Source organism: Ipomoea nil, unplaced genomic scaffold, assembly GCF_001879475.1.
Source record: "Ipomoea nil cultivar Tokyo-kokei standard unplaced genomic scaffold, Asagao_1.1 scaffold2701, whole genome shotgun sequence".
Taxonomy (NCBI): Eukaryota; Viridiplantae; Streptophyta; class Magnoliopsida; order Solanales; family Convolvulaceae; genus Ipomoea; species Ipomoea nil.
The window spans coordinates 1347819-1374828 of NW_017619129.1; the positions used below are offsets into that span (position 1 = coordinate 1347819).

The following is a 27010-nucleotide window of genomic DNA, read 5'->3' on the forward strand; positions in this document are numbered from 1 at the left end:
GTATAACTGTGTGTATATATATATATATATACAACACCTATATATATAGTTATATACACACACAAATGCACATATATAGTGATAGAAAGAGAAAAACAAAATACTCTACATAATATTCTGAATCTGTCTTCTTAGCTTGTTGCTTTGGAGTGTGAATAAAGGAAATGCGAATCGAAGGGACCGGGGTTTCTGATAAATCATTTTGTTGAGTTCAAATTTTCTGGGAACTGAGGACAATGTTGACGGAAAAGCTGATCGGAGAAGAAGAGTTCGGTCCGTTGTCGCCGCAGTCTTCGACGCAGTCGCTCCGGCACTGTGCGGAGGCGGCGAGGATTTTCGACGAATTGCCAAAAGCTACCGTTGTTTCAGTGTCCAGACCGGAGGCTAGCGATTTCAGCGCTTTGCTCTTGTCCTACACAATTCAACTCCAATACAAACAGGTATTCATCGTCTTATATATTACGGAGTATATACTAATTATTAAGCTGTGCTCTCATTGCATTCAATTTTTTAAGTTATGAACGTAGTTATGCATTTGGCATTAATGCCTCATGGATGTCTGTAATCTATGTCATTTATGCATATATGAATGTATAATTGATCGTTGGTGGATTTGGTGCATAAATGTATTTTTAAATGTGGTGGCCACTATTTTGTTCGTACCGTATCCATTTTTTTTAAATAATTATTTTATACATTCGAAGAAGTAGTGACAACAATATTAGCCAAACTTTTTTGAATTTAATTTCTATGACTTTTTTTTTTTTCAGTCCTTTTTTCACGCCTGTTAAAATGAGGTTTAACTGCGGTAGTTTTAGTGAATTTTGCTTATTTGGTAAATGTTGGTGTTGTCGATATATTTAGCAACCAGTGGAATATATGCATGATCGGATTCGATTTCAGCATTGATTTTTTTTTTTTTTTAAACAATTATTACGATGATGCAATTGCAAATTCTCTCCACCAAATACTAATATTCTTAGTGACTAGTTACACCTAAGGGTGTAAATGAGCTGAGCAGCTCACCAGCTGCCCGGTCAAAGTTTGGCTCGAGTCAGCACATTTTGTAATCGAGCTCGAGCTCAAATGTTTTAGGCTTGTGGCTCTGCTCGTGAGCCCCACACACACACACCACACACACACACATATATATATATATATATAATGGCTCGCGAGTTGTGCGGTCAAAGTTCAGCTCGAGCTCGGTCAACTTCAAGTTCGAACTGACTCGTTTCATAACCGAGCTGAGCTTCAATTTTTGCCTACCTATTATTTATCGAGCTTGAGTTCGAACTTGAGCTTGACTCAGCTCCTTTACACCCCTAGTTACACCAAATGTTATTCCTCAAATTAAAGGGACTAAATACAGAAATATGTAGACTATATACCCCATACTCAAATTTGTTCCTAGTAGGACTCAAACTAATTACTACTCTGTATTAGTTTTTCTCTATTGAGGTTTTAGTGATACCTTAGTTTATAGCATAGAGTGAGCAATTAAAGTTTCAATTTAGTATCAAACATTTGAATAGCCATTTTCAAACATCTTTTAATTTGAGGATATTTGTCTTTCATCCCGTGTGATAATACCTATCCACAGTGAAAGAATCACATTTCAAAGATAGTTTTTTTTTTTTTGTTTTTTTTGTTTTTTTTTTTTTCTATTATATGCTCTGACTTTTATGAGTTTTGAGTAAAAAAAATGCCTATGATTGGCAGGGCAATAAGTTTGTATTGCAGCTTTCACAGAAAAAATGATGGCTTAAGTTAAGGTTATTAATTATGTTGGCATAAGTGAATTGTGTTAGATTGTCTCACATAATAATTTTTAATTAAAGTGTACTAATATTTTTATGGATTACAAAAGTGTTACATTTTAGTTAAAAAGTATTTAGTATTATACATCTCACTTGAATAGTTTTACACCAGAGTTATTCTAAAACAAATTATTGGAAGGAATGTAGACAAATTTCTAAGTTTCGGAATAAAGTGAATTTCTGGTTTTCTTATGACACCTATTTGAAGGTGATAGCAACACATTTTAAATGCAGAGGAATTTTGGTTTTCCTGATAAAATTTGAACTGTAGTTGATATTGCATGTACAAGGATACCTTGACTCTCCAGATAATGGATTATGGTATAATATACTAACTGTTTGGTTGATTTTTACTAGGAGCACACATTCTTAAAGCTCTGAAAAATAGATGTGCTCATTAATCAATCTGATTTCTTATTTTGCTTGAGTTTTCTTTGCTAAAGGAATCAAATGATACATAATCCTAGGTGTTAAGCCTTTATTTTTAATGGGTAAAATCTGTATACCATAATTCCTTTGGCCAGTGGGAAGCAAACTTGGTATTCTGTTCTCTATACTGTTGAAGTCTGTACCATATGGTTTGTCAGTTTGTCTTCTATTCTTTATGTTGCACATGATGAGAAATTATATGTAGACAATGTTAGCTGATCCAGAAATGGTGTAATTTTTCCACCAGCTATGCTTCAAAAACTGCTTAGTTGTTTTCCTTTTTCCATTTTTTCCTGGCGATTGACATTTCAAACAGTTACTAGCTAAATCTTGAATGCCTGCTCTTGGGAATATTACATTACTTTAATGTCAAAAAGGTTTTACAGACAGCTTGACAGTTTGGCCAGTAGGATAGTACATTGTATCTGCAACTATGTCAATCCTTTCACTTTTGGGTGTTTGGTTCAATTATATAAGATAACTAAGGTTATATTTGCTTGGGAATATAAGATTCCCATGTGTGGTTCGGGTTATGTAATTTTACCCGGGAATGTCACATAACCTCCACATAAAGTTTTTAGCTCTTGGAAGGGAATGTGAGATACCCTCCAATTTTTTAGGTATTCTCACATTCCCTTGTCTTATTACTAATTTTGGGCTTTTGGCATTTTAATCAATTTGTCTTATTACCGTTGCCTTATTTACATACCTTAGTTTTAAACCAAACACAGGAGTCTAACATTCCCAGCAATCTAACATTCTCTAAGGTAATCTAACATTCCGTGAACCACACTTACTAGTTTTATCTTAGTTATTACAACTGGAAAGATCTTCTTTTATACTTGTTTTCTTCTGCAACTAGTGTTATGTGGTAGATATTTTCAATACCTCATCTACAAAAGTTTTTTTTTTTTTGGGGTGTTTATGATTTCCCTTTCTATGCTTTAGAAAATAACTAATGTTGGGAGAAATACTCACATGGAGTGTTTTAAGAAAAAAAAAAAAAACATATTGACCCCTATTTTCTTGAGATTTTGTACTGCCTTAGACCCAGTTTATTTCATGGTTTTTGTTTTCTTGAGAAGTGCTGCTTACTCATATATCAAAGTGCTTACTTCTCTTGTCCTATTAACAGTTTAAATGGAACTTGTTGAAGAAGGCGTCACAAGTAATCTATTTGCACTTTGCATTGAAGAAGCGCTCTATAATTGAGGAATTCCATGAAAAACAAGAGCAGGTTCTCTTTATCGGTTTGGCTTATCTTTTCCATTCATAATTTTGATTTCACCATCAACATATAATCATATATTAATGTGTCATCTGTATTGTGTGCTTTGGATGAATATTTAAGCAACTTAGCATGCTTCATATGGATTCAATGTGATAGGTTAAGGAATGGCTTCACCACATAGGAATAGGAGAACAAACAACAGGCCTGCTGGATGATGATGAACCAGATGATGGAGTCATCCCTTTGTATAATGAAGATAGTGTTAAGAAAATGTGAAGAAAAAAACCAAACCCTTTTCTTTCTTCACTTCCCTTGACCCAATGGCTAGTTCTTTGCAGTTTCTCCTATGCCAAACCTTCTTGTGCAGTAAAAGTTGTGCTTTTGACACACAGCTTAATTGTGCAGGTATGTACCATCCAGAGCTGCTTTGCCAATCATTCGTCCATCCTTGTGTAAGCAGCAGACCATCTCAGATAGAGCAAAACGTGCAATGCAAGAATACCTGAATCATTTTCTGGGAAACTTGGATATTGTAAACTCTAGAGAGGTGTGATCATGATTCTCAAATTCTTTATGATATTCAGTGCTGGTTTATTCATGGAAAGGAATTTAAGTTATATGATTGAAATGCATATTTTATCTCTTGATATCATTGGAGAGATGGTATACATATTGCAAGTTACATTCTTTTAGACCTCTGGACCTTTTATTTCCTATCTACTTTTCAGCAAATCAAAAAATTAAAAAAACTAAAAAATCTTATGCACTTCTTGTTTGGTATTTAACTGTCCTAATTATTTTCATATCTGGGGTGACACAAGTGTCATCTTTGCTCATGCTAAAAGTTTGGGAACTTACTCTGTGTGGTATAATAAGTGAGCTTGGAGAAGCACTCCTTTTTCTTGTCAGTCAAAGGACTGTACTGCTCATGATTAGGGTTATTGTAAAGAAGTTTCTAGATGACCAATGGCCAACATTCATGATTTAAAATATGGGTTTGGCATTTGAAAAGCAGTGACTTGTGAAGGTAATTTGAGATTAGCACAAGTCTAGAAAGAACTACAAAATTTTCTATGATGATGGAAATAATAGAAAAACCACAATTTTTTTTCACCATTATCTCCATTTTAATTTTGATTTTCGAATGTTACATTAAACTGCAATAAGAGTACTGGCTAAATTCTTTACAATTTTAAGGAAATAGTATAATGTATGTTTACTATCTTTAAGCTATCAACATTATGTTTCATGTTTGAGAAATGTATTTATTTTATGTTCAATTCTTTTGTCTAAGACTGTTGGGGGTCATCAGGCAAGTCATTGGTTGTTCCAGTAACTGCTTTCCCTATTTTGTTTAACTAATAGTGGAAATTCTATTATTAAAACTATTTACTGAGAAACTCATTCTGCCATTTAGTTTTTATATTTGTTTCATTACACTTTTTCCCTGGTGTTAATCCACTGGGTGCTACCTCAATTCCAGGTGTGCAGGTTTTTAGAGGTTTCAAAGTTATCATTTTTACCTGAGTATGGCCCAAAGCTTAAAGAGAATTTTGTAATGGTTAAGCATTTATCATTGGTTTCAGAGGGTGATGACAATAGATGTTGTTTGTGTTGTTGGCCTGGCTGTTGCAATAATAATTGGCAAAAGGTAAATGCTCTTAATCAATAACTCTACTAACTGTTCCATTGCCACCCTCAATGATTAGAATGACCATAGCGCATCTAGTCAAGTTTAAGTAAGATTTATGGTAACTGAAGATATGATGTTATTTATAAATAATACTATGGACATATGTGGTCAAAGACTTCTGTCTCTATTCAGATTGAGCAATAAATGAAATAGTTATTGGCAAAGGGGCTTATATCTATTTCATTGATGTTTTTAGCATTAGGAGAATTGGATTTTCCATGAATCTACAGAATGGGAACTTGAAAAGATAATGCATAATCAAAAGAAGTTTGTAAGCTCTGACATTGCCTTCCATTTGACTGTAGCATTGAGTAATCAAAGCCTCTTTATTCCTTTTTCATTGGTTAGCTCATCAAATTGCTGTATATTGATTCTTCAACTTGTAAAAGGATTATCATCTACACACTTAATCAGGCTAATTGTTGTTTCTCAGAGAGACATTTGTAATTCATCTGCTAATTAGTTCAATATCTTTATTGTAGATTTGGGCTGTTTTGAAACCTGGTTTCTTGGCCTTGCTAATAAACCCTTTTGACACCAAACTCTTGGACATATTTGTCTTCGATGCACTTCCTTTTGTTAATGGAAAGGGAGAAGATCGAGTAAATTTGGCAGAGGAGATAAAAGAACGCAATCCTTTGCGCTATGCATTTAAGGTAAGCTTCTGGAACTTTGGTATCATTTATTCAGTGATAATGAAACAATTTCACATTGGAAAATTATTTCATGTTTACTTGTTTTTGTCAATTTTTCATGCTTGTAATTGTTATCAACTATAGTAAATCTTGGAGGCCCTCTTTCATCAATACTTGCTGCCCATTTGCTTTTCTAATTCCTCCACCCCCTCTCCCCCCCTTCCCTTCCCCACTTTCCTCTAATTTTCATGTTTTGTAATATTAGGAATATAATGGCTGAAGGTTTACTTGTGGGGGATCCATGCATGAACTTAGGACCAAAATTTCAGCTAAACTACCCATTTTCCTCTAATTTTCATGTTTTGTAACACTTGGAATGGCCAACAGGTTACTTGTGGGAATCGAAGCATAAAATTTAAAACCACAAGTTCAGCTGAAGTAAAGAACTGGGTTTCCATGATTAATGAAGCTGGTCTAAAGCCCAAAGATGGTTGGTGTAGCCCTCAGCGATTTGGTTCTTTTTCTCCACAACGTGGGTTGACTGAGGATGGTAGTTGCATCCAATGGTTTATAGATGGAAAGGAATCATTTGAAGCAATTGCTTTATCAATTGAGAGTGCAAAGTCTGAGGTTCAGCTCTTAACTAGGCACATCAAATGTGTCCATCTATCCGTTATATGTGATATAGAATTCATTGCAAGTTGTATGTGCAGATATATATTACTGGATGGTGGCTTTGCCCAGAACTGTACTTGAGACGTCCATTTCACAACCACAGTTCCTCCAGACTAGATGCCTTACTTGAAGCTAAAGCTAACCAAGGGGTTCAGGTTCAATTCAGAATGCTCTCTTCAAGCTCTTTATTTGTTCGTTTGTTTTTATTATTTTTTAACAAGTTTCTTGTCATGTTTATTTGAACTCACTAAGTTAAACATGATAAGTTAATATGCTTTACTTTGTAGGTTTTTTTTTTTACTCCCAATTTGATTTCAAATTATCTATCTGACTGGATTTCAATTGTCACACAGATTTACATTCTTCTCTACAAGGAAGTTGCTCTTGCTTTGAAAATTAACAGCTCATACAGTAAAAGAAAGCTTCTTACCATTCACAAGAATGTGAAAGTTTTACGCTATCCTGACCGTTTCCCTGCTGGGATATACTATTGGTATGCTGTTTGATTTTACTGTCTCATTGTTGTAATTAAATTGATATAAGAATAAAATGTGTTTCTGTATTTTGGAGGTCTCACCATGAAATAATTATGGACTTTTCTTGCTACATGCAGGTCTCACCATGAAAAAATTGTTATTGTAGATCACCATATATGCCATTTTGGAGGAATAGATTTATGCTTTGGCCGTTATGATACACCTGAACACAAAGTTGGTGATTTCCCTTCTTCAATATGGCCTGGAAAGGACTATTACAATCCAAGGTAAATTCAGTCCTAATTTCACACCTATGAACCAACTCTCATGATTTAGTTTTTGTAAGCAAGTTTGGGTAGTTGTGACTTTGGTGTAGTTGCTCTACAAATGAAACCCCCCTCGAGACCCTTGGAGTAGGAAACTCAGTTTCCTGATTATAAATATTTAAGCATGGGCAAAGTCGATCTAATTATATGCATTTCATGTTTCACCCCAATTAGTAAGAACTATTAAAGGGAAGAAACACAAAATCTCAAATAAATAAAGGGCGGTCCCTTTAGACTTGTAGCTTGTATTAGGGGTTACTTGTTGCATGTTTATTTGTCTTTAACTTTCATATTGATCAGTTGTATACATGTCAATTTGATCAAATCTTAGTGGTTACATCTTCATGCTTTTGCAACTTCACTAACAATATTATACAGATTCTTTTTTTGACATTCTTCAGAATGTGCATTACTAATCAATAGTCATGGAATGAAAAGAAACTAAAATTCAATTCTTAATCAGCATTTATCTTTGAAGTTGGATCTCTTAATCAGGTGATATTGCCTTGACACTTCATACAGAAGTCCAGGCCTCCAAGGATCAATTCCCTGCAACTACCACATATCGATTGTGAAAATTAAAGTGTCATCTTGACCAACTTTTAACTGAAACCCATGTTTAATAAATATATTCATTTATATTGCAACCCTGCATATAAATGGGAAGGGCAAACAATTTTGATAGTAAGAATCATGGACCACTGTTTGCGATTTTTACCTTTGATGTGTAGGCGTGTAGCTAATGAACAATGTGGAGTTTCATATGTTTAACCTTTCTGTTTGGGTTATACAGAGAATCTGAACCAAATTCTTGGGAAGATGCAATGACAGATGAGCTTGACCGAGAGAGATACCCCCGAATGCCTTGGCATGATGTCCACTTTGCTCTTTGGGGACCACCGTGCCGAGATATTGCTAGACATTTTGTTCAGCGCTGGAATCATGCCAAGGTTTCTTTTTCTCCTTTAATTTGGTTGTTCTAAAAATTTTCAATTTCAATTTGCTAATATAACCTGTTGTTAAACAGAGAAGTAAAGCTCCAAATGAACACACGATACCACTGCTAATGCCACAGCATCACATGGTTATCCCACATTACATGGGAAGAAGCCGAGAGGTGGATATTGAAAATAAAAATGCTGAAGTGAATGAAAAATACGACTCATTTCCTTCAGAGTCACCACCTGAAGATGTTCCATTGCTTTTGCCCCCAGAAGCCAGTGACATGGAAGCTTCTAATATAGACAACAAACTAAATGGTTTTGCTCAAATTCATGGTTCTTTTGATCAGCCAACTGTAGCTGGTCAGTTCTGTACTTTTCCATCTATTAATAACCTATAAATGACACTTTAATCTTAGATCTGAGATGAATATTTTCAGACCGACCAGAACAAACAATGACAAACCTGCAAGTTGATTGGTGGGAAACACAAGAGAGGGCTTGTCAATTTTCAGCTGATGAAGTGGCAGAAGTTGGTCCTCGAACTAATTGCTCCTGTCAGGTTAGCATTTTCTATTGCATATGATAATGTTAGGTGATATCTGATGTTAGCCTGTTTCAGTGCCAAAATTATTAATAAACAAATAACAAAAGTGATCCCTTATTTTATCAGCCAATTTTGTAAACTTGGAATCAGAGGATTTGAAGTTTTCAGTTGTTTACCGGTTACTTGTTTTCATTGGTATTGGTTAATTTGTTACTGTCTGTACTTCCTCAATGAACTTTTTCGAATGGACTAAAATAGTCTCTCCTCAATGTCATCATTAACTTCCTGTTTTTCACATGTGTTTGAATTAAGTTTCAAATTATTAATAAATCCAATGTCTAATGTGTTATAGGTCGTTAGAAGTGTAAGCCAGTGGTCTGCTGGAACAAGTCACACCGAAGATAGCATTCATAATGCTTATTGTTCTCTCATTGAGAAAGCCGAACACTTTGTCTTCATTGAGGTACTAATATAACATCACTGACGATACTCTATAAAACTTATTCAAGTAAGTAGTGTCACATACTAGTGGCTTCTTCTATCTTCTTATTATAATATTTGCGTTGGGGATCATCAGATCCTTGTCCACCAAACATTGCTTGAAGTTGTGGATTGATGAAGGTGCAGGGTAGTTTTTTTTTTTTTTTTTGGGGTGGGGTGTTTCTTTATTTAGAATATAGATTAATTTGAGTTTCTCACTAACAAAATGGCATATTTTCTGTTTCTCATTATTTATGTTCCTCTTAAGGTTCTTACTATAATGATCAGAGTGAAAAATGTTGAGTCTAACTTTTTGCTATTATTTCTTTATTTTGCCAATCCCTACTTCCAGAATCAATTTTTTATATCAGGCCTTTCTGGGGATGAAATCATACAAAACCGAGTGCTTGATGCTTTATACAAGCGCATTTTGCGAGCACATAGAGAGAAGATATGTTTCAGGGTTGTAATAGTCATTCCACTGTTACCAGGATACCAGGTAGAGCTTCATTTAAATGATCCTTCAAATGCCTTTTTTTTTTTCTTTTAAATTAGATTTTCATTTTCATCAACTGTCTAATTAACAGGGCGCTCTGGATGATGGTGGAGCAGCAACAGTGAGAGCCTTAATGCATTGGCAATATCGAACAATATGCCGGGGAGAAAACTCAATATTGCATAACCTGAATGCATTGTTGGGCCCTAAAACATCCGATTTCATATCTTTTTATGGTCTCAGAACTTATGGCCGACTTTCTGATGACGGTCCATTAGTCACGAATCAGGTAGTTTCTTATGTAGTATTCCTGTAAGCTAATGTATATTTGTGTTTTTTTGGTCATAGATTGTCTGCTTTACTAGTCTAATTTTCACATCAGAATAGTTATCTGCTTTGCATGGGCTTGCATGTTGCCATTTCTTGTTTTTAACCACATTAGAGACATTGCAGTTTTATATACTTGATAAAGCACTTCATGAACCTAGTTTCAAATATTTGTTTATCTATTTATTTTTAAATTTTTTATGTAGATTTATGTTCATAGTAAAGTCATGATAGTCGATGACCGTATAGCCTTGGTTGGCTCATCTAATATTAACGACAGAAGCTTGCTTGGATCTCGGGACTCTGAGGTAATTTCTGCTAGCCCGCCCATGATTAATCGTTGCGTTATCAATGTTACAGGACAGGACAGGATAGACCATCTTTTATGTTTTAGATGTTGAATTTCTCTGCAAAGATAAACTCTTAATTCCTGTTTGTCATCCTTTACTATCACACACTTTTAAAAAAATAGCTAGCAGATCCTTTAGGCCTTTCATTTTCCTTATCCTTTGATCATTTTGACTTAGAAATTTCAATTCTGATCTCAGATTTGTGTAGTCGTTGAGGATAAATGTTTCATCGACTCATCAATGAATGGAAAGCCTTGGATGGCTGGAAAGTTTTGTTATAGCCTTCGGGTTTCATTATGGGCAGAGCACCTGGGTCTACATTCTGGAGAGGTCAGTCACAATGTCTTCAAAATATGCATCATTTAAGACTGCAACTAACATGCCTTGTGAAAATTCCTGTTGAGACATCCCTTTTTGGGGGCTTTATATGCAAAAATAATTCACATATTACGTGCAGGGTAGGAAATACTGCAATTAATATGCCTGTCTCTTTTTCCAGATTTGCCAAATCAAAGATCCTATAGCTGATACAACATACAAAGACTTGCTGATGGCAACTGCTAAGGTGAACGACTATTTAATATGGAGTAGTGTGGTTAGACTAAGTGGGCGTCATAAGTACAGTAGTATTTATCTCTAATCAGCAATTTCAATCTAGTCGAGCAAGATCAACGGTGTACAATGGTACACAGGTTCACATGTTAATAGAGGTTCTCATTTGAGCTTAATTTTATATAAGGGTCCACTTCAGGTGCGAATCACCCTTCTCATGCAAACCTACGAATTGAAGGAATGCACGATAAGTACTACATGAATGCACAACAACTACTTCAACTCTGTGCGTACCTACTACATGAATGCACAAAAATTATTACACGAATGCACCGCATGTATAGTGCATTCATGTATTACCGCACATGGGAGTAGTTATTGTGTATTCATGTAATACTTACCATGCATTCCTTCAGAAGTTCGCAAGGGAAAGCTGGTCCGCACCTTAATGATATATATATATATATATAATGTACTAAGGGGGTGTCTAGTTTGTACTTTGTAGGTTTTGAGCCTAAAAACGAGAATAAAAGTAATTGAAATATTGGGGGTAAAGGATTTTTAGTTTCAAAGGGATGGAAGCCAAAGAAGAGAGTTGAGGGGATGGATTTTCCAACCATTCTTAAAAATGAACATATTTTTTTCTTTTCTATTTGTTCATAAACAAGTAAATGAATTCTAATCAAACATTATATTTCGCCCTTCATTAGCCATTGCATTTTCAAATTATGAAATTTTACTCATTCTTGCTTCTCAAGAATGCCTTGTATACAGAGAATATATATATTAATCCTCTTTAATGTAGACCTAACCTCTGATAACTTGTTTTATATATTTTCACAGAATAATGAAGCGATCTACCAAGAAGTGTTCTCTTGTGTCCCAAATGACACCATACACTCAAGGTGTTTTGCTCTTTCTCTCATTGTTTCAATTACACTTGAGATTTATGATTATATCCCAAAGTTTTGACGAAATACATGCATGCAGGTCAGCATTCAGGCAATGTAAAGAGAAACTGGGGCACGCCATAGTGGATCTAGGAGTTGCAGCAGAGAAAGTTGAAGTTTGTGAGAAGGGGGAAAGTATAGTAGTAGAAAAGTTGAAGTCAGTAAAAGGGCATCTTGTTTGTTTTCCATTAGAGTTCATGCGTGATGATGATTTGAGACCAATGCTAAGTAATCGTGAATTCTATACTTCTCCTCAAGTTTTCCATTGATCACTCAGGCCGGGCAGGGCTCGCTATTCTTTCAGTCTTCCATTCAAATTTCAAGCATCCAAAATTATATTATTGGTACACGTATGTATATCATCATCAATGTCATGTACAATTATAAACCCCATAGTGTTAGGGAACTTGTGAAGTAGGAGTTACAACAGGACTTCTGAATCTTATTTCATGCCAACATATGTTTTACAGTTAGTGTTGTACTTTTTTTTTTTTTTTTTTTTTTTTTTTTTTTTTGCACCACAGGGATGTACAGATTATTTATATTCAATAATACGCTCATGATTGAATTAAGTTATTGACCACATGTTTCTATTGTTGTTTATGGCATATTTGTGAAAATGTCTCCAAAATAAATAATATTTACATTATGTTATGCATTTGATAGTATACTCAAAATTGAGCTTCAAATCATTCTTGTGGGTGTTGGTAAGAATCAAACGTATGACCTTTAAGTACGAAAATCATGTTATACTTACTTGACTACTCCGTTTGTTCTCAAAATGGAAAAAAAAAAAAAAAAAAAAAAAAAAAAAAGGGAAAAAAGAAGAAGATATTTTGGTTATATTAAGTGATCGAAATGAGAATTGAAAAAAAATGTAAATTATTTCAAAAGTGTTTATTTTATTTTCCTTTTAGACATGTCGACATCATTGTAAGAGATAAAAAAAATGTCATTAAAATAATATAATTTTCTTATGCTTTTAATTATTCTTTTTCCCTTTAATTTTGGGGCTGAGTTAATTGTAAGTGTTGCGAAAATGTCAAATTAGCCTGGTCTAAACGCACTAGTAAATCTACAAAATAAAAGAATATGGGTGCTAGCGTTGCTATATACAACTAGCTAGACTGTACATCATTCACTCATTCAGCCAAATAGCCAACTTGTTTTTTACACGCAGATACTTCAAAATCTTCTCCTCCTTTGTGAAAATATGAACATTAAGTTGGTAATTTTCCAATCAAACGAAAAGTTTTACTTGTTAGTAAGACAAAATTGTATTTGCAAAAATTAAGATGGGTTGTTAAATGCACAAGAGCCAACTCTCAAGAAGTCAAAAGATTTACATATTGATTTGAATTTTATAAATCAAACAAAATTTCACTTGGTATATATATCAATAGACAGAGACGGAGCCATTGTAGGGGCAGTGGGGCAACTGCCTCCTCCTCCCACCCACCCCTTTATATGTATGTATGTATATATATATATATGGTTGTTTGATATTTTGTAATTGACATTTAATTTCTAACGTATTTTAAACTTTACCTCACTCAAATGATTTTGTGGATCCATCCATATCAATAGAGGATTTTTTTTTTTTTTTTTTTTTTTTTTACATGCACAACGAGTGGTACTTTTTGGTTCATAAAATTGATGAAATGCAAAACTAATGATCAAATTACTCTTGAAGGCAAATGTATACAAAAAAATCATAAATAAACGTATGTATTAATAGTTTTTTTCTCTCTTAGTGGTGTGTTACTTGTGGTTGAAGGATTAAAATTTAATTTTCTTTGCATTAGTCATGTGTGATAATGGTGATAAAGTTTCTTTTACTACAAGTGGTTGTACCATGTTTGATAAAAATATTACAATGTTCTCTTTACTTTACAATTTACATAAAGAAGGTAATTTTCATTATAAGTTTAATTTATTAAATCTTAATCAATGGTTGAATCAAATGTGAAATGCTTAGCTTGTTAGTCAAAGATAGCTTCTTTTTTTGGCATAAAAGACAACGATATGCCATATGCCAAGTTTGAATTCCGTTCAAAATTTTTTAAAATTATGGTAGTTGGTTGCCCAAAATTAAATATGTCAAAATGCATTTATGTTATGTGTGTCAAAGAAGCCTATAAATTTTGTTGTCATTCTAGACCTCTATAATGGTTGCATGTGAAGAATTAATACCATATGGGGTCCTTTGAGTATAGTGATTTTGTCACGTTTAGTACGTCCTAAACTTTCGAACTGACCATTCGCGATCCTTCAACTTTCAAATTGTTATCATCCGTGGTCCAAGTTAACCACACATGGTCTTTCAACTATCAAATTTTAACTACTCATGGTCCTTCCAGGAGGACCACAACTGGTTAAATTTTGAAAGTTGAAGGTTTGATAGTTGAAGGACCATGAGTGGTTAATTTGGACCATCGATGGTAACAATTTGAAAGTCAAAGGATCACGCGTGGTCAATTTAAAAGTCTAGGACGTACTAACGGGCTGTTTAGTTGGACGTAATTAAGTCGTAGTTGAATTGTAATTCAGCACAACCCACAATTACGTCGTTTGGTTGGAGGGAATTGCAATTCCCTCCAAATACTGAATTGTAATTCATACCCCCTCCCCTATGAATTACAATTCGTCGAATTGAAGGGAGAAAAAAAATAGGTTAATGACCATTTTACCCTCACTCTTCTTTTGTCCTATTAGCTGTCTTCTTCTTTATTATTATTATTATTATTATTATTATTATTATTATTATTACTTCAAAAAAAATCATCATCATTGTTATTATTACTATTATTATTTCCAAAATTTATTATTATTATTATTATTATTATTATTATTATTATTATTATTATTATTATTATTATTATTATTATTATTATTATTATTATTAGTAGTACATAAGGGCATTTTAGTCATTGTATCACTTATTCCCTTTCAATTCCATGCCTTATTATTGCATACAAACACTATAATTTGAATTCCTACTTTATTCCCACCTGCATACCCAACACTGTAATTTGAATTCCTACTTTATTTCCACCTTATTCTTTCACCACCGAATTACAATTACTTTCCCCCTTAATTCCTTACTTCCAACCAACACCCCCTAAACATTACTCGAATGACCCCATATGGCATTAACTCTGCATGTGGATTTACTTGGACTAATAGAAGTCACTGGTCTCTAATTTAGTCCTAAATGTGTTTTGTTATTATTAAGAGAAAATTGTAATTTATGGCCCTCCATAATACGTGAATTATCAATGTCACCCCTGAATTATTAGTGGTGTAAATGTTGTCCCTCAATTTTTAAAATAGTACATATATTGTCCCTCCCGTACAGTATAGGAGGGATAATATATGTATCGTTTTGAAAATTGAGAGACAACATTTACACTACAAGGGGGCGATATATGTACTGTTTTGAAAATTAAAGGGCAACATTTACACCACTAATATTTCAGGGGTAACATTGATAATTGGTATATTATGAAGAGACATAAATTATAATTATTATGTACTGTTATTAATGACTATTCTTGATATACCTGTACACATACTTGCTTTCAAAATTATGCTTAACGAATTTGTCAAGTTATAAAGAAAAGTGTAGAATGGGAATTCTATAACATCACTTTCATTAAAATTGATTATGAATGAAAATAAGAAAATACCAAATTTGAAACGTATTGTGATGACTAGTCTTTTCTATGCGCGATGCGCAAAAATAGTACATATATTGTCCCTCCCGTACAGTATAGGAGGGATAATATATGTATCGTTTTGAAAATTGAGAGACAACATTTACACTACAAGGGGGGCGATATATGTACTGTTTTGAAAATTAAAGGGCAACATTTACACCACTAATATTTCAGGGGTAACATTGATAATTGATATATTATGAAGAGACATAAATTATAATTATTATGTACTGTTATTAATGACTATTCTTGATATACCTGTACACATACTTGCTTTCAAAATTATGCTTAACGAATTTGTCAAGTTATAAAGAAAAGTGTAGAATGGGAATTCTATAACATCACTTTCATTAAAATTGATTATGAATGAAAATAAGAAAATACCAAATTTGAAAGGTATTGTGATGACTAGTCTTTTCTATGCGCGATGCGCAAAAATATATGCCCAATATTTATATTTTTAAAAATAACTAATAAATTTTTACTAATTAAAATCTAAATGAAATAAAAATTATTTATTATATTAATTTCAATATATAATGTCTTACAAATATTGTTATCATTAAAGAATAAAAATAAAAGATATGGTGGATGCATGTGTATAGTAAAAGTAATGGAAAAGATAACGGAAGTTATAACGGTAAGGGTTTTTTTTGTCAAAAAAATTGTATAGTACAACTCTAAAAGCACAATGTACAAAATGATTAGCATGAAAAACATGGACATAAATGAAGGATATAACTTTGATTGAGACTTATTATGTTTTTAGAAAATGAAATAGATCAAAACGTACAACTCCTCAATATAAAGGAATGATTAAAAAAAAAATCACACGTTTGCAAAATAAAAATAATAATAATAAAAAAAAATCACACAATTCAAGAGGTGGTCCAAATTATATATGCTTAATGAGAATAAACTATCCAAACATTTAACTATATTGCACACTGTTAAATATAACCACGGCTAGTTTCACCTGTTCAACGTTCACAAATACCCATTCCTACTTTATACAATTACAAAAAAAAAAAAAAAAAAAAAAAAAAAAAAAACAAATAAATTTCCTATCACAGTTTCGTGAACTGTTGTTATTCAAGATTTGTCACAACAACCGTTCATGAATTACTACTCCATTTTATTTTATTTTATTTTATTATTATTATTATTATTTTTTTGTGGACAAGCATACAAATCATTATCTTATTACCATTATATGAAAGAGTAAATATCACTTTTGGTCCCTTGACTATCATAGGTGGAACACTTTTAGTCCTTAACTATTGCTTTTCTCTAATTAGGTGCATGACTTTTTAACTAGTATCACTTTTGATCCTTCGGTCTAATTTTCCGGTCACATATTACCGGAATTTCAACTGGAAAATAATATGTTATAATTAGAAGGGTATTTTGGTCCTTTCAAATTTATTTCATTTTTCTCTTTTATTTTTTTTCTTCTTCCCGCATTCTTCCTCAGCTCGTTTAGTACACGTAAATTACTTCCTACCTTTTTCCTTGGTTTGTGACTCTTTCCATGACTTCATTTTACCACACAAGTGGGGATCCACCACGAATTCATCATCTCTTGGGTTATAAGTCATTCCATCAATAATTCAATGACTAATCCTCATAATTGGTCTTCTTTAATAAAGTAAGTTGATCCTTTTTATCAAACTTACGTACACTACTTTGACATTGTGTTTTTTACTCGTAAACAATCTCTTGAGATTTTCATACTTAACATGAAATATTATCTTTTATCGTTATTCTCGGTACTATAGAGAAACTTATTGTGAAGAAATAAGGAGCTAATCACCCCCACAATGCAACAAGTACAAAGACTTTTTATCAACCAAGATTTAGATCATATGTATAAATGTCCATTGCACGTAAGCCAAAGAGGTAAAGTTGTTCGCATTCTTCATGTTGAACAACATAAACACAAACTTCGCATAATATTCTTAAAAGAAATTACTCTCATATGCAAAGAATATGTTCAAACTAGCATTTATTAGAGAATATATTTCAACAATGTGAATTCAATAAGTATAACTTTAACATTCAAAGTTATTCCATTTGCACAATTTTTCCTTCACTTGAGGAAATTCAAAACTCATATAAAGTATTCATATAATGCAAATCAACACTATTATTGCCGTACTTCAACAATTTCTATTGCAAGGCTCTGATTATTTAATAACATATGAAAGTCAACCTCATTTCAGGTGAAAATCAAGTGGCGCTTCAACTAGCCTTCATGATTAACACCCTACTTCTTAAAACTCATAGGTCGAGTGGTGAAACTGAAGTTTACTTAAAAGCCACCTTCATAGACAGAGTGTTCAAGAATGATGACATTTTCATGCTACCAACACAAAAATAAATAAGAATTAATTGGCATTCAAAATTTAGTCAACTCAACTAACATTTAGTACTAATATTATCACCTTTTATGTGAGCTCTTTGAAACTAGAGCAAATAAGTGTTACTCAAAATCACTACTACTAAAAATAAATGGAATACTCATCTTGATCTGAGGTTCGATTTGCTTCGACTTTATCCTCTACTAGTTTTTCCCTTGCGGTGATAGCACTGGTATGCTCGGTGTCCTTGCTTACCGCACACGGAACAGCATCCTCTGAGTTTCTCAACTTTTCCACTCCTTTTGTTCTTTTCAATTCTGACACTTCGACTTTCAGCATCATTGCACCATATTTTTCTAACAGCGTTTTCCAAATAATTTTTACTGAGTCTTGTTTGACATAGATGTCAAGCAACTTGTCATTCATTTGTGACAGAAGGTATCCTCTGGCTTTCATGTTGTCATCTTTAAATTGCATCGCGGTTACACCCGATTCTTGACCAGGATTGTAGTCTAGCTCAGGGCTGTTTTCTCTCAATTCTTGGCTAGGAGTTCAATCTGGTTCAAGGTTGGTTTCTCTAGGACCAAGAAGAGGGAATACTAGCGGAGTAGGTTCGGGTGGGTCTGAGAACATCACATAAACCAATTTTTTCTGTTCAAAAAGTATAAGCATTCTTTGAGCCCACCGCTTGTAGCTTTTCCCATCAAGGGCAATGATCTTGGATAGATCGGGTATGACAGAAGGAGCCATCAAGCTGAAAATTTGACTGTTGATGTAAGAATAACGCTTTTAACTATTGGAATTTAAAAGCAACGTCAACGAAGGTTGTCACACTTTCTATTAAAGGAGAACAAAAACAAGTTGGAAACGAAGTCAATGGCGTGTTATAATAAGACTTCCTTAAAAGCGTTATGTGCTCGGTGATAGTGCAATCAAGATTTCCGGTACGCTTTCAACAGGCAACATAGAATAAACTACGCTAAGCTTGCACTAGCTTAGACATAGACAAACCTCACTATTGCTCAAACTTTAGTGGCAGATGAGAGAGGAGGAAAGGAAATGGAGTATGTTTCTTGTGTTTCGACAAAATTAGTTTGCTTCTTTATATACTATAGGAAAGTGATGTCACTTCTCACTCTAGCCACAAACCAACGAAAAGCAAGGGGAGTGGGATTTGAACAAATCCATGCCGCCACATCTTTGTATACAAATAACGGACTAGTCATTGTTGAATATCCAAAAATGTTGTTGCCATTTTGAATATATTTCCAACATTTGGCACATCAATCTCCTTAAATAAATAAATAAATAAATAAATAAATAAATATTAATTTAAAAAAAATATACAAAGATGGAAGCTATGGTTGCCTCCTTCGTCTTCCCCATTCTTCATCTCCAAATTTAGAGACAAAGAAGGTTGAAAGATCTAGAAAGGAAGAAGGGAAATTTTATTTATTTATTTATTTAAAAGGTTGAAGGCAGCCATAGCTACCTTCTTCTCTCCTTCATCTCCAAATTAGAGAAAAAGAAGGCCCAAAGAAGGTTCGAAGAAGAGAAAAAATAATTTAAAAAACCCAAAATAAATAAATAAATAACAAAACAAAACAAGGTTGAAGTAAGGCATGGCTGACGGCCATGACTGTCTTCTTTTTCTATCATCCTTTGTCTTCAGATCTAAACACGAAGAAGGTTTAAAGAAGATAAAGAATTTTAAAAAAAAAAAAAAAATGACGGTCATGGTTGCCTTCCTCTTCTTCTCTCCTTCTTCACCTCTAGATCTAAAGACCAAGAATTGAAAGAATTTTCTTTTTCCCTTCTTTCGTCTCCAAACTAGAGATTAAAAATGAAAGAGGAAGGAAGATATGGTAGCATTCTTTGTTTGTTTGTTTTTTTATGAAAAATTTAATATTAAAATTTTAAATTATTATTTATTTATTTATTTATTTATTTATTTAAGAAGAATCTTGCAACAATTGCCATGTAAAAGGTTACCGGCATTTACTAATAGGAATTAACCGGTTCTTGGGCCTAGATGTACGAAAATTATTAGTTGATAGATTTAATTGCTACTTTTGAAAGTTCTATAGCCTAATTAATTTCTCATATAAAGTTTAGGAGTCTATTTGACAATTTTTCCTATATTTTTTATATATAGATTTTATTTATGCAAAAAAAAAAAAATGTTTTAAGTAGTAATTTACCAATTTATGTCATTTTAATGAACTTGCATATTGTTATAATAAATATAACGCTAAGGTGGCAAAAGGCTGGGCTATCCTTAAGGGATTAGCTTGGCCAAGAGAGTTAGTCAAGGCAGACCAGATGGATTGAATGGAAAGACCAATCGGCGGACTTAGCGAAAGCGCTTCTAGAGGACAAGGTTGGTTTTCCATCCAACCATGACATCAACATTGGGTGTCGAAGCTAAAGGCACCCGGGCTTGGCCCTCCTCTTAATTTTTAAAAAAAAAAAAAAAAAAACATATATTGATATTTGATACATTTAAAATTTTAATGAATCGGGACAACCCTAATTGAGTTGCTTGGATATATAGTTGGTTGTTTGATAATCATAAACTTTCATGTTTGACTCCTTGTAATAATTGTGGACTTTCTCGTAAATTAAAAAAATATATAAACAGGTCCATGATATAATTTTTCTATTACTATCAAATTATTTTGCACATCAACTCTTAAATACACAACTCAAAAATGTTAAATCGCTTAAAAGAGCCCAATCAAATATCTTAATTCTTAAGAGGTAACATGCTAAAAGTGATATTACAAATTCAAGGTCTATTGAATTTTTATTTTTATTTTTTTTAAAGTACAAAAGTCCAATTGTACTATTGTTACAAATTGAACGACTTATTATATTTAACTGTTTCCGTATTATTAAAAAAAAAAAAAAAGAAGAAGTTAGAAGAGTATGTAATATTTATCCCAAACAAATTTGTTAACTTTGTTAATAAACACAGTTGAATAAAACAATGTAGTTAAAAGATGTGACATTTAAGTTTGCATAAGAATGATAAGATCAATTCCCATTTATGATTTTTACTTAGTTTTTTGTAATATCCAACATGAGGTAGAAGTTCTAGGTTCAAGCATCGTAATATTAAATTATTAATTAACTCAACATAAAATGAGCTGGAGTGGAGCACAACTAAATTACAAAAAATAACTGCGTTTGCCGGGAGTCGAACCCGGGTCTATTGCTTGGAAGGCAATTATCCTAACCGTTGGACTACAAACGCTTGTTGTTGACTTAGGATTGCAAATATTTAAGAATTATTTCGATATTGGAACTTTAATAGCCAGCCTTGCATCCACGCTTTCAAGAATCAATCCCATACTGGTTCGGAGCTTTCCCAGAATCTCCATTTTCTGGCGTGGCCAAACTGCAAAAAAAAGATGGGAAGCCAGTCAAACAACCAAGGAGCCATCCTCTATGGCGAGGCTCCGCTCCAATGGAACAGCACTATTATTCACGCTCTAGCTCCTTGACCACAGTTCATCCACCAGGCTTAGTTTCCTGTCTCTTTAGAACTCAAGGATATAGAGGTACAAGCCTATAGAACATATTTTGTTCAAGTAAGGTCGTGATTTTTTGCTTCCTTTAGCAGCTTATATTCATGTATACAAGTTCAGAGGTTTCCGGTGTGGGACGCTTCTGTCGTTTAAACTTATTGTATTCTTATGTGCTGTTTTTTCGCTTTAATTCTTCGAAACGGGAGGGAGGGAGGGAGGGGGTTCCTGGAATGTATTTTCAGTTGTTGATCATCTGGAACATTCCTCCAATCCTGTATTCCAGTTGTTGCAGTTCTTAGCTTGTTGGAAAAGAAAACAAATTTGGTGTGATATATAATGATAAACTTAGCTTTGGGAGTTGAAACAGTGCTTCCATGGATAATCACATTCTATGGGCTTACATATGTATTGAGGGGCACAATTCCATGATTTTAAGCCTTGAGGACAAAGCCACTGTGAGTAGAAGAAACAGCGTAAGAGAGAGAAAATTAGGAATGCCCTGCAAGTAGGGTTGTTAACAAACCGAACATAAATGAGCACAGATTGTTCGTGTTTGTTTGTTAAGATTTTTGGAGTGTTCATTTTCATGTTCGTTTGTTAAGGTTTTTGAAAATTATGTTCGCGTTCGTTTGTTAAGCGTTCATTAGTTTTTGTTAATGTTCGTAAACACGTTCACAAACATGTTTGTTAACATTAAAGAACACATTCACGAACATGTTTGTTAACAAGCACGTTCACGAACATGTTCATTAATATTTGTGAACATGTTTGTTCACGTTCATAAACATGTTCGTGAATGCTTAATAACCAAACATATAAACATGTTCATGATCACAATTCATTCGTGAACAAGAAATAATCTATGTTCACGAAAAATAACCAAACAAGTAACACAACTACAAAGAAAATACAAACAAATATTAAACGAACACAAACGAGCTTGTTCGCAAACATTATTAAACAAACAGAAACGAGCTTGTTCACAATCTCTTAGCAAACGAGCTTAAAACTGTTTAAACTCTATTCGTTTATTAACCGAGCTCTAAATTTTGTTTGTTAATGTTCATTTACTTTAATAAACGAACATAAACAAACGCTTACCGAACACAAACACGAGTAGTTTATCGAAAACTCTGTTCGCTAACACTCCTAGATGTGATTTTTTGTGGAATCTACTAGGAAAACAAGAAAAAGCAAAAGCTAAGGTTGAGGCGCGTTAGGCGCAACATTCGCGCACAACTGGCACATGCAGTGCACACGCCAACTGGGCACGTTAATACATGTTTCAGGTTTTTTTTTTGCTCTCTCCAAATTTCTATCTCCCAATTATGTATGCAAAAACCCATTAAAATACCAAACTATTGGTATTGCTCTTGTAACTAGATGATGTGACCTATCATGATTTTCAAAAAAAGCAGTGAAATAAACCAAAAATTGAAGGCCCCCTCCATTCTTGGGAGGAAATAGTAAACCCCTATTATTGACTTGACTTGAGATGTCCATCCATCAACTGCTATCATCCAGCAATAGACCACTACTTACAATTTGCTGACACAAAGGAGAAGAAGAAGAATGAAAGAAGAGTACAACAGCAGAAATATCGTCCATTGCAATCCCTCTCCGCTTGCGCTTCCACGCCCGAGCAGCGCACTCAACGAGCCTCTTGCCCGCTTTCGCCCTGTCTGGAGCCGTCGACACGATTTGCACCGCTTCTTGGTTGGATATCACATCCCACACCTTCACAATTCAATCAAAGTGTTTGTTAAAGGTAGGAAGAATCACAACTGCCAATCATGTATGCCAACTCAATCCTTGTGATTTCTAGTTAGATATTCCTAACTACATAATTAAGAAATATAACTTAGTAGTTCTTAATAATTAATATTCTATTGTTGGGCAGAGGCTGGTAAAGGGCCAAGTCAATCAGGTGGCTAGGGGGATTGTTGGGCGGAGGCCGGTGAAGGGCCAAGTCCAGCACTCTGCCTCTCAAAAATGTGATGACGGTCTATAAAGAAATAAAGTTGTGCCTTCACTATGAGCTATAACTTTTAGCGTAATGGTAAGCGCTTGATCCTAACAAGTGGTATCAGAGCTAGGTTACGGGGCAAAGAGAGAAGAACATCGAACATACCCCATCTGTTGCCAGCACGACAAATTGGTCTCTGCTTGTTATATGCCTTTGCGTCACATCGGGCACAGAAATAAGTCCAAAATCCTTCACACAAAAGTCTCCAAAGGCTCTCGACATTGCGAGGCCCGGGGATTCATCGTCGGGCAGCCACACTCTATGCACCCCCGGTTCATCATCCAAGCAGAATACGCGCCCATTACACTGCGTTATTCGCTCAGCTTCCTCTGGAAACAAAATTAAACAGATAATGCCAGTGAGTTCTTGAATAATACTAATGAAAAGAGAACACGCACACGTACAACAGTGAGAGCGAGAGAGAGACTCACGAGGTAGATTGGGCTTAAAATCGATAGTGAGCTGAACTGCGACCATGTTTCCATCATCCTCGGTCGTAGCCAATACAGCACGAGAGTCCCCAACGTTTGCAATAAAAATCGTCTCACCCTGTAGGTTAAAAACTTCAATTTGAATACTAAGAAATGGATCCAAGTACGTGAACATACTAATCTTGCAAATAAACGCTTTCATGTTTTAGAGTCAAGAACACTTCATCGAAAAATTTATGAATTTACCTGTCTGACAACACTCAAGGCGGTGGTTCCGCTATAAAATGAATCAATTCTCGGGTGGTGCTCCAGCTCCTGATCTATAGCAGCACAAGCCTTGAGGAAAGAATTCTTCCATATATTAAACTTATTAAGCTTTTTGTCGGCATCCAAACCAAAATCTGGATCAATTGAAGCCTCGGCCAGTGACTCCTGCCAATGACAAAGCAGCGATGATGGCATAGATTCTCGAACCATCTTTGCCACGAAATGTCCCCAAGGACCATGCCCATCAAATATACCACAGAATATCATGTCTTCTTGGCATCCAAATTCCTATCATCATCAAAAACTCTATCAAGATTCAAGAGATGGCTAAAATGTTGCATATCTCCACATATTAAATAAAGTAAAAACTGGTCCACAAGAAAAAGTTGAAAAACCAACACTAATATTTAAATCTGTTGGGCAGGGTCCGGTAAGGGCCAACTAGCCAACTCCAGCACCATGTGGCTAGGAGAATTGTTGGGCGAAGGCCAGTTAGAGCCAAGTCCAACACCACGTGGCTAGGAGATTGTTGGGCGGAGGCCGACAAAGGGCAGAGTCCAGCACCATGTGGCTAGGGGAATTGTTGGGCAGGGGCTAGTAAGAGCCAAGTCCAACACCACGTGGCTAGGGAATTGTTGGGCAGAGGCCAGTAAAGGGCCAAGTCTAGCACCCTAACTCTCGAAACTTGAGCCTTTTTGCTACTAACTATACCTTCTGGTGTAGTTGTAAGCGCTTGATCCTAACAAAATCATTAAGAACAAGGAGAAAAATCTGAACAATCAAAGAAACATAAACATTTGAAGGTAAGTTTGAGCAGAAGGGCATGATTACCTCCCAAACAATGAAGCAATCTTGGTTGGTGCCTTTCTCTCCTCTTTTGGAGAAAACAGAAGCAAAATTCCTAGAGCCATCAACATTTATGGCACCAGAAGATCTCAGTATCAGATCATTTTTCTTGGCCATCTTAGCCATGGCTTCCACAACAGCTTCTCTCCCACCATCCTCAGAATTGCTCTTCCCTTTCCTGAATGAGAGGGTCCTAGCAAGCCCATTGAACATGGATGAAAGCCTCATATCACCCCCCCACTCTCAGCTACCCAATTCCCTACAACAAATCCACAATTCTTGATCTTTATATCACTCAAACCATATATAGATACATATTATCCACAACTGGGATTATTATATACATACATATATAATCACATGATGCATGTACTATGATATTCCAATCTAATGAAAAAGAGAAACTGATCTGACTAGGAAAGTTTAGAATCTAAAGATTATAAAATAAATAAACTGCAAGAGGAGTGGGTGAATCTGGATGGGCTCAGTTAACTTTTTTTAGTGAACAGTTCAAGAAAAGCAGACAATACTGAAACTAGCACTCCTTAAATGGAATTCCAACTATACATGGAATTCTTGTTTGTTTGTTTGTTAATATGCTGTCAGAAAATACACAGTTTATCAAGCCTTTGAATGTAGAGAGTTCTTCATAGACTTTTGTTCTTTTTCCAACCACATGTGCTCAGACAATACTAGAAAAGCCCATTACCTTTTATGTTATCTTTCTTGTTTTTTTGGGCAACCAAACAGAATAATTTTTCACAGAAGAAAATGAAAAAAGTACAAAAATTGCAGAATTAAACAAGAAATGAAAAACCCAATTTCATTATAAGTACAAAAAATTTAACAGTTGTGCAAAAAACATTTCTTTTTTCTTCGACTTTCTCAAATTTTCTTGAAAACCAAACCAAACCAAACCAAAGAAAATTTCTGTTTAAAGAAAAGGGCAGAAAGAAACAAAGTAAAACTTAATTTTTTTAGAAAAAAAAAAAAAACATTAACTGATAATTTGTCTAAAATCAACTAAACATTCAAAACTTTGCATTCCTATTGCTTGGAGATGAAGCTAAAAAACATAGAGAATTTGAGTAAAGAAGAAAACCCAGAGAGTGATTAGAGGTGTAAACAGGGAATATGTGTGAACAACCTTAGAATTTTCCGGAGAAATATGATCGGAAGAAGAAGAGAAGACTAAGCCAAAAGCTTAATGAGTGGCCGGAGAGTTGAGGGAGATAGCCGGAAAGCGACAAAGGTCCGACTAAGAGAGCTGAGAAACCGAGAGAAGAGAAGAGAATCCATAGCAAAGAGATCTTTTTTATGGGCAGAGAGAGAGAGAGAGAGAGAGAGGAAGAAAACAAAGAGGAAGCGTAGACACATACATACATACATCCAACGTACTTTCGCAACGTGTGGTGTTCAGCCATTTTGTAAGCGGTAGTTTCCATTAAAGTATGCTTCACGTCTGAAATGACATTTTTAGCCTTGATCATGTTTTACATTTTTTTTTTCCGTTTGTATAAACCATTAGGTGTTTCGAGTCTTTCTCCATCCGTCTTACGGTCAAGTGATCTACCTGATTAATTCTCGCTCACTTTGATAAACACAAAAATTGGTCCAAAGAGAATCATCACTTGTACAAATCGAACTCGAGTTATCCCGAAATTCTTCCCTACAAGATTTTCTTTGATTTTTCTTTTTCCTTTTTGTTTCATTTGCCGCGTTCATTAATTAATATGATGAAATGTATATATCCAAAGCATTAAATTTGAAAAAAAAAAACAAAAAACAAAATTAGTTAAAATTGCTGTTGCATTATTTTTAATAGCATATATATACTATAACACACAATTCTATTATTTTCGAGTTAATATCTAATTTAGCCTTTGACTATAGTAATTTTTTTCAA

General features: G+C 34.2%; 2 protein-coding genes and 1 non-coding gene across 5 annotated transcripts; 1 reads left to right on the forward strand and 2 right to left on the reverse strand.

Moving 5' to 3' along the window:
- The first annotated feature begins 54 nt into the window (after positions 1 to 54).
- On the forward strand, positions 55 to 12497 carry LOC109155424 (phospholipase D zeta 1-like). 3 transcript variants are annotated; one of them, XR_002049910.1, is made up of 22 exons: positions 55 to 440; positions 3382 to 3483; positions 3634 to 3749; positions 3883 to 4024; positions 4961 to 5128; positions 5653 to 5826; positions 6193 to 6435; positions 6519 to 6635; positions 6834 to 6973; positions 7094 to 7243; positions 8076 to 8232; positions 8310 to 8586; positions 8664 to 8785; positions 9123 to 9233; positions 9603 to 9749; positions 9838 to 10035; positions 10280 to 10381; positions 10622 to 10753; positions 10923 to 10988; positions 11819 to 11880; positions 11966 to 12252; positions 12300 to 12497. XR_002049910.1 is itself a non-coding variant. In XM_019303129.1 (21 exons), exons 1-21 carry the CDS (start codon positions 237 to 239, stop codon positions 12192 to 12194), a joined length of 3159 nt encoding a protein of 1052 aa, XP_019158674.1. In that variant the 5' UTR covers positions 55 to 236; the 3' UTR covers positions 12195 to 12497. The 3 variants fall into 3 exon arrangements, 2 of the variants coding, with proteins under 2 accessions (XP_019158674.1, XP_019158675.1); XM_019303129.1 differs by having other exon boundaries at positions 11966 to 12497; XM_019303130.1 differs by lacking the exons at positions 55 to 440; positions 3634 to 3749 and having other exon boundaries at positions 11966 to 12497.
- An 8691-nt stretch (positions 12498 to 21188) lies between these two features.
- TRNAG-UCC lies at positions 21189 to 21260 on the reverse strand. Its single transcript has one exon. It is a non-coding gene; the product is annotated as a tRNA-Gly (tRNA).
- A 1687-nt stretch (positions 21261 to 22947) lies between these two features.
- LOC109155406 (probable protein phosphatase 2C 34) lies at positions 22948 to 26517 on the reverse strand. Its single transcript, XM_019303107.1, has 6 exons — positions 26252 to 26517; positions 25090 to 25363; positions 24238 to 24546; positions 23992 to 24109; positions 23666 to 23889; positions 22948 to 23271 (listed from the first exon to the last, which is right to left on the reverse strand). The coding sequence occupies exons 2-6, from the start codon at positions 25330 to 25332 to the stop codon at positions 23041 to 23043; spliced, it is 1125 nt and encodes a 374-aa protein (XP_019158652.1). The 5' UTR covers positions 25333 to 25363; positions 26252 to 26517; the 3' UTR covers positions 22948 to 23040.
- Positions 26518 to 27010: the final 493 nt, after the last annotated feature.